Genomic DNA, 8581 nt, shown 5'->3' on the forward strand with positions numbered 1-8581 from the left:
TGAAAAGCTTCGTCCACACAAAAAGCTGCCAATGAATGTTTACAACAGCTTTAGCCCTAACTGCCAAAACTTGGACACAACCGAAACGTCCTTCAGTACGTGAATGAATAAATAAACCGGAGTAAATCTAGACCAAGGAATATTCAGTGCTAAAAAGAAATGAGCTATCAAGCCATGAACAGATGCTTAAATGCGTTTTACTAAGTAAAGAAAGCAACCTGAAAAGATTAGATATCCTATGATTTTACAGGATTTTTAGGGCAGTGAAAACAACTCCACTTGATACTATAATTATGCATGCATTATGCATTTGTCAAAATCCACAGAATGCACAACACCCAGAGTGAACCCAGATGTAAACTACGCACTTGGGATGGTGATGCTGTGTCAAGAGGTTCGACCACTGTAACAAAGGTACCCCTCTTGGGGACGGAGGTAATGGAGGGGCTAGGCAAGAGTGGGGGCAGGGGGCAGGAGAAATATGGGAAATCTCTGTACTTTCCACTCGGTTTTGCTGTGAACCTAAGACGGCTCTCAGCCATCAAGCTGATTACATGTCTTACAAAGTGGTTAAAATCAAGAAATAAAACATAAAAAGTGGTGAAAAATCAGTGAAAAACAGATAATGCCACATATTCGTACTTTTATTTTGGAGTAAAGAAAATGGCTCTTGGGTTAGTGGCAATTTTCTCTGGGATATTATGAGGAAGGGAGGCAGTTTATGTTTTCCCGGTGTTGAGCTATTTGATTCACCTTGGTTTCTTCTCCAACATTAGGTTTTGACTGTACACCTACAAAGCTGGTGCTCAGCAACTTTTTCAAATAAAGGAGAAAAGAGAAAATCAGTGGGTGAAGGGAGATTTGGGGACCCCTCGTTATCCACACCCCACTGGCCCCACCCCACACATCTATCTATAAAAAGTACACTGAACCCTTCCTGCCACCCAGTTTTGAGCCTCATCACAAGCCTTCAATGGCTTTAAACTTTACTCTTAGATACAGGTCCATGAAAGAAGATATGACCCTGAAGGGCTCAGACTGGCAATGAACTCACTAATAATATTAGAACCACTGACAGGCATGGCTTTGTTCCAAAGACCATGGACTTAGAAGCACTTATCCGACTGGGTGGGCAAGGAAAAAATATCGGGATTTATATTTGTATTTATGATTCCATCTATTCCTTTTCTTTGCATTGTATAATATCATGAGATAGCAGTACATTACTGTATAGGTAATTTACATATATACACATGTGTGTGCATACATATGTATGTTTACATATATATACATAGAGAAAGAGTATGTTCAAAAATGTTTGCATCAAGGAGCATCATCAGAAAAGTTTATAGACCCTTGTGGTAGGTAGGGACCCTCTGCTCCAACCCCTTCATTTCAGAAAGAAGGAAATTAAAACTCAGAGAGAAGGGAAGTAACGTGCCTAAACTGGATAGCTAGGTGGTGAAAAGCTAATGCATTATCCAGTTGTCTTTCTTTTTGTCTCATCTCATTGCTTTTTGATGGAGTAGAACTGTTTTTTGAATGCCACATGAGTCCATGTTAAGAGTATAGGAGTTTTCTCTGTGGGTTAAGAATCCGACTGCAGCAGCTTGGGATGCTTCAGAGGGCTGGGTTCGATCCCCAGCCTGGTGTAGTGGGTTAAAGAGAACTTCCATAGGCCATGGGTGCAGCCATTAAAAAAAAAAAAAGAGAGAGTGCAGATAAATTTTAACATTATATTTTCCTAGAAGTTTAATCTTTCAAAGTGCTTCCACACCCAAATGGACCTGCTGCCTCTTCTTGCAAACAGAGGGCTTAACTTGCAGTCACGGGTTGCATTCTCCTTGGCCAGATTTCCTCTTCGTAGGGAGCTTTATCCACTGTCTCACAGGAACATTATTTGTAAGGATAATACCCAGTGGAAACTAATCATAAAGAAAATCAGCTACAGAAATCACTCACAGAAAGCATCCCAGACAGCACACTGGCCTTCTAAAACATTACTTACAAGAGCCATCAGCAAAACCCTGTCTCCAGGGGCCATTACTTTGAGGGAACTCTGCCAATCGCAGCATTACTTAGAAGGCACCATTTTTATGTTCCTCAAATGCCTACTGTCAAAGTCAACGAAAGTTCTGAAGGGTTTCAAACAAATCCAAGTTTGGCTAAGTAAATATATGCCCAGATTCAACTGTGGCCTGAGGGCCAGGTAAATAAGAGCTTCTCCCCCAGCCTGAGTGCAAATTTCAGTTGGTCAGAGCAGCCTTGTAAAATTCAGTTAGTTACTCTACAGGGTTGGGATTTGGATGACTCGAGAGGCCTTTATAAACCCAGCATTCAATTGCTAGCTGTCTTTGCTTGTGTAGGGTAAGGAGGAAAACTTTAATTTTTCGGAATCATTTTGAAAACCATCACCCAGGACAAAAAAGGCAAATGGTAAATAAGAACCACATCTCTTTTGTTTCAATTCTCCCCTCCTACGCCCAGAAATCCTGCTGACGTCCCAAGGAAATATCTTGCACAAAAATGGCCCATGTGCAAGGAACCAGAAGTGACCCCCCAGCTCCCTAAAGGGGGCTATCAGTAGACTCATGTAATCACAATTTTATTACTTTGTTTTCACTGGATGAGTATTTGCAAAATCATTTGCTCTTGGCAGAGCATATATCATAATTCTCTTCCCTTCGGTAATTTCTTCACTGCTGAAAAAAATCTGCATGCATGGAAAGCATCTTGACGAAAATCGTGAAAAAAATATTTACTTCTCACTTAGAAACTGCTTTTGTTCTGCACCATCAAAAAGTGTAAGCAAGAAGTTTGTGCAGAGGATTTGAGCAATGTGAATGCCCATCATGAGAAAAATATGAATACATAATTTAATAAGGTGTTTACCAATAGGTCCAGAACCACAAACATAAACACCCAGGGAAAATTTGAACCTGGAACTTGGCATTTGGAGTATAACCCAGTGACATTCATTACATTTTCATCCTACCAAACACGTCTGTTATTTAACCCCTTCTCAACATACTCATTTATTTTTTGTTTTGTTTGTTTGCTCCTATCCTTCCCTCCCCTCACCCCCCAGGGCCACACCTGTGGCATATGGAAGTTCCCAGGCTAGGGGCTGAATAGGAGCTGTAGCTGCTGGTCTATACCACAGCCACAGCAACGCCAGATCCAAGTCGAGTCTGTAACCTACACCACAGCTCACAGCAACACCAGATCTTTAACCCAATGAGCAAGGCCAGGGATCAAACCCGCACCCTCATGGATACTAGTCAGGTTCATTACCACTGAACGACGATGGGAACTCGTACTCATTTATTAATGAGTACGGGAACTCCTGTACACTCACTTCCTTAAGGTGGGAATTAATAATGAGCTGTGCTAGAGCCAAAGCACATTTTAATTTTATCATGGTATTAAAAAAAAAACCTGTCTTTCAATAGCTTCAGCATCAGTTTGGAAGAATAAGGATTTCGCAGCAGGTATTCTCAAAGACTGCGCATCTGAGCTCCAAGCATCCTGCTGGCCGGCAGGGGCAGAGGGGACAGCTTCTGCCATGAGGTGGGAAGCTCTGTCCTTGCCCTGCGTGACAGTAACATGTCAGGAACAGATGCAAAAGTGAGGCTCACTGAATTAAAATAAAGAAGAGGAACCCTAGTCTGGAAAGAGGGGGGACTCTGGAATCCCAAATATCAGCTTGAATTCTGCCTCTTCACTTATTATCTGTGTTAACTTGGGGCTAAACACTTAGTTCCTCTGGGTTTCAACTGCCTGCAAAAGAAAAAAAAAATATATATATATATACATATATACATTTATGTTGGGTACACAGAAGGAGCTCAAAAAGAGATACTTTTATATATTTATGTCAGGAACACAGAAGGAGCTCAAAAAGAGATACTTATCAAATCTGCAGCTAGTCAAAGCTGCAGTAAGAGACGCTATACCATAGAATTAAACTTCAAAATTATCCTGATAATGGAAAGATGAGCTAGGATAGTGATGACTATATTACATAGGGGGAGAAAAATCCTAGTAAAAATATATCTTTTTTCCTTTTGTTTTTGTTTTAGGTTCAACTGTACCTGCACAGTCTGCAGTCTCCCACCTGGCTTAAGTGGAACGGTTTCTGAAGGCCTGAATGTCATGGAGTTTATTACAGAGACATTGTAAACAGTAGGACGTTGTTTATTGAATTGTTGCATGTAATCTCTACTACAGAAGCATATGTCATGGGTAAATCAGGGGAAGTAACTCGCCTCATGCATTTGGCTACAGCCACGTCCCATCTAGAACAATGTGTTCAGCTCTGGGCACTATATTTTCAAAGAGTATTTATAAAATATAGTGTAATCTGCAAAGGAAATTCAAATGGTGAAAGGCTCCTACAAGGAAGAGCTGAAGAAAGTGAAAATAATAAGGCTAAAAAAAGAGAACATTAAGGAGAATGTGATAGTTGCCCTCAAAGATAGAAAAGGCAGTAAAAAAAAAAAAAAAAATCAAAGTGTAATTAAGAGTAACGAAGAGTACCTGGTATTGAGTACCAGGTGCAAAGTATCACTGCTACCAGAAAGGAAGGAAGGAAGGAAGGAAGGAAGGAAGGAAGGAAGGAAGGAAGGAAGGAAGAAAGAAAGAAAGAAAGAAAGAAAGAAAGAAAGAAAGAAAGAAAGAAAGAAAGAAAGAAAGAAAGAAAGAAAGAAAGAAAAAGAAAGAAAGAAAGAAAACTGAGCAACAGAGGGTAAGTTAAGCATTTATGCTCACATCATCTGTAAGGGGTGAGCCACCTTTCATCCCAGTAACCCACCCCCCAATCTGGGAGAGTATCAAAGCCATTTCCCAAATACATCTAACCTCTCTCTTATAGGATCCTGGTAAGAGTGCACCTTCCTGGTTCTTTGGAAGTGAGACCTGGATGAATGATCTGCTCTGGCCCATGAAGTATGAGTGTAAGTCATGTTTATGACTGCAGTGTGGGAACTGGAGAATCTGTGAGCAATATGCCACATGCTTTTCCCACCATGGACGTGAGGCCCTGGGACCTCCATCAGTCTAGGTCTCCGAGGGGCAAGGATAACAGAGCTGCCCTGCAGAACCATGACAGACGAGTAGAAGGAGGGAGAAAACAAACCATTATGGTTTGATTAAGCCACTGAGATTTGGGGACTATTTGTTACATGACATTACCCCATTTTTTTTCTGACAGACACATGAGCCCTACATGCTTAAAATCATTAGAATAACTCAGAATAAAGAAGCATAGCTATTCTTATATTTCTAGGGATCACAACTCAGAATAGTTACTGTGCAGAAGCTACACGCAGGCAGACTTGGGCTTAATTTAATTTTTTTCATGTAAAGTCATCCAAAATTGCTTCATGAGGTAGTGAGCTCCCTGAAAATAGGAGCATTCAAACAGAGGCCAGATGATGGCTGTGCCTCTGTATAGCAAAAGAGGCCGCTTCATTAAGGAGGTTCAATGTATCAATCGTTCACCCAGCACCTCCAATGTTCCAGGCATCGCCGCCACAAAGATAAATCCAAAGACACAATCCCTATCCTCAAGGAAATAGTCGCCCAGCTCAGAAGCAGATAACCTCTGCTGCCTCTTTGAACAGTGTGATTCAACCCAATTAGAGATAATAGCATGGCCTGGATGAAGCTGACAGCAAGCCTGAGCTTAGAAATAACCAAGTAGCACTAGAAACCCGGCTGATACTTAGGTTGTACGATTATTTTTTAATTAGGAGCCAAAAGTATAGGGTTGGCGAAAGGAAGGGAAACGAAAGAATTGGTGGGTTTAACATTTTTCCTTCCTCTAGTCACCATTCTTCAATCTTGCAAACCAGGCATATTATCTGGCTTACATCAGGGGTGTTGCAGCAGAGGGAACAGCCCTGACTCACAGCAATTGTGACCGATTTTCCCATCACTTCTCCCGCCCCTTGGAGTCAGGAAGGGACTCTTTCAATAGTGATCAAAGTCAGACCTGAAGGGAGGCAGGAACCTTTCCCTAGGGCCATTCTTCAGTTTAGAAATCAGCCAAACCCTCGCCACAAGACCAGAAGTTTACCCTAAAAGGGGATTTGAGCAGGGCCTAGAGGAATTCCCTATTCTAAACCACAGATGAAAAGCACAAACTAAATGAGTGATTACAAACGCACCGCTCTGCTCCCCAAAGGCGCCTTTAAACAGTACTCATTTCAGTACTTTCTTTCCCTGTAATCAATAGTTAAAGCTTTGTTGTTTTTTAAACTTGCAAAAATCCAAGAGTGCACAGATTGGCCTCTCCTTCCCTGGCTCGCTGGATTTTAATGGAAAAACATCTAAAACTTGGGGTAGCGTTAACTGTCACTGCTCAGAGGCACACATTTCCATTTCAGGTTATTTTTCATAAGAGCGTATTAGTGATATAATATATGCAGCGGGATTCTGCAGCCATTCTCAAAACCAGGGTGAGGTATCTGGTTACTATTGTTCCCCACCTCAAAAGCAGCTTGAACTCCCAGTCCTCCAACCCTGTCCAGGCCCTGAATTTTCTGAACTGTGGTCCTGATTGCCTATGAAATAAACAAATAAATGAGGGCAAGCTGGATTTCAGGGCCATATCTTAAGTCAGCTCAGGGTGACCTGAGTGTCTCAAACACACACACACACACACACACACACACACACACACACAGAAGAAACTGGCTTTGGCACATGGAAGAGCAGCAACGAACCTGCAGCTGGTGCTACTTTAACGTGCACCCTTCATACTCTGGCTGATTTTCAAAAACACAATAATACTCTTCGCCAGAAAGCTGGGTCCCCAGGCTTGTGCCAAACTACCCACACAAATATACACTTTACAAGCACAGATGGGAAATGCCAATCCAGGACTGAAAAGAGGCATGGGGATTCGGGTGTTTAGTCTGGTCGCTCCACACCCAAAAGTTTCAGGGACAGGGCTGATGTTTGAAGGGGGCGGGGGGGTACCGCCCATCCCCTACTTTCATCCGGGTACTATGGCGACGACCCCCTGTTTTCCCAAGACCGCGTTGCCCGCCGCCCTGGTGACCCTTGAGATCTAATCTAGCGTCAGCGGGGACACCAAGACAATCGTGCTGCTGGGTACTCAGACCGAGAGAAGGGCTGGAAACCACTCAGCCTTCCGGGCTGGCCGGACTGACACACCCACTCAGAACCGATGGCCCGGGGACGCGGCAGCCAGGCGGGGGGGACCCACGCGCCTCCGTCCCGCGCGCACGAAGACGTTGCGGTTGAGGACGCGCCGATCATTCAGATCCCGGCTGGGAGGTCTCGCTGCCCCCAGCGGAGGATGCCCGCTTCCTCCCCCTCGTCCTCCATTCCCGTGCAAAGTGAGCGGGAGAAAGTTGTGTCCGGGCCCTGGCGCCCCGGGGCTGGGAAGGGAACGCGGGCAGGCGGAGAGGAGACCCGGGCCCCCCTTACCTTGTCCTTGGGGCCGAGGTTCTGCAAAACCTCCTTGCCGGTGGCGCTCCGGATCTCCACCCCGGCGGGCGCGGGCGACGCGGGCGCGGGCTCCCGGCTCTCCTCCCGGCCTTGGCCCCGGCGCGGGGTGTCCCCCTCGGCGCCGGGGCGGCTCGCCGAGCCGCGGCCGCTGCCCTGGCTGCTCCGGGGAGTCTTGGCGCCCCGCTGCCCCACGCTCAGGGCATCGAAATCCAGCGTCTTGCTCTCGAAGGCGCCCTCCACGTTGCAGAACATACCGCCGTACTTCTGCCGCGGGACCTGGTCGGTGGTGCCCGGCCTGGCCAGGTACACGGGCAGATCGTCCTCGTGGGAGCTGTCCCAGCCTCTGCGGCCCGAGGCCATGGTTGGATCGCGACGGCGGCCCGCGGGTCCTCTTCCCGAGAGGCGGAAAGGGCAGCTGCCGGCAGCGTGCGCGGAGCCACAGTGACTGGGGCGGGAGGAGGCGCCTGAGCCTTCGCGCCAGAGGCGGCAGTGCTGCTCCGGTTCCTGCCAGTCCCCAGCGAGCCCCGAGCCAGCGAGCGCGGCGCGGGGGCCGGAGCTGCTGCGCGTTGCGCTCGCCCGCCCGCCCGCCCCGCCGGCCGCACCTCCTCCGCGCTGGGGACCCTAACGTGGCCTCTGGCGATCACGCGTCCCAGCCGCCCATCCCAGGAGAAATGCAACTTGGCGCGCGCGCGCGCTCACACGCACACGCACACTCCCCGCTGCCCAACAACCCCCAGATTCACACTCAAGAACTTACTGCACTCAACACGTGCGCACAAGCCGTGCTTTAGCCCCACTAACTCCCCAGTTGGCCTTACAAGCACAAACCTCTCTGTCCCGCTCAGGCGGTTGGATTTCAAAGCGAAGTCGACACACATAGAAACTCAGGTTTACCAGACTCCCAAGCTTGGACTTTGTTTACCTATAGTCCCAGATTGGCCGCATCCTGCTCTTAGAATGGCCTCCCAATTGCTCCCAGGTCTAGAATCTGCCTCACCAACCTGCACCCTCACGCAAGGAGCTCCCGAATTTACAGGTTTTCCTCGTGGGGGGTTGGGGAGGGGCGTCATGGATAATCACAAAAGCCTGTCATTGCATCCCA

General features: G+C 46.6%; 1 protein-coding gene across 1 annotated transcript in view; it reads right to left on the reverse strand.

Moving 5' to 3' along the window:
* The window catches only part of DPYSL3 (dihydropyrimidinase like 3), a 114779-nt gene extending 106857 nt beyond the window's left edge, over positions 1-7922 (reverse strand). Inside the window, exon 1 of the mRNA XM_003124066.7 lies at positions 7459-7922. Coding sequence (XP_003124114.5) covers positions 7459-7839 — 381 coding nt within the window. The 5' untranslated portion in view covers positions 7840-7922. The remainder of the gene's footprint in view (positions 1-7458) is intronic.
* Between the last annotated feature and the right edge of the window lie 659 nt (positions 7923-8581).

Source organism: Sus scrofa, chromosome 2, assembly GCF_054392235.1.
Source record: "Sus scrofa isolate SSC_HxYL_T2T_F1_AM1 chromosome 2, Sscrofa_HxYL_maternal_Yorkshire_Landrace_v2.0, whole genome shotgun sequence".
Classification (NCBI taxonomy): Eukaryota; Metazoa; Chordata; class Mammalia; order Artiodactyla; family Suidae; genus Sus; species Sus scrofa.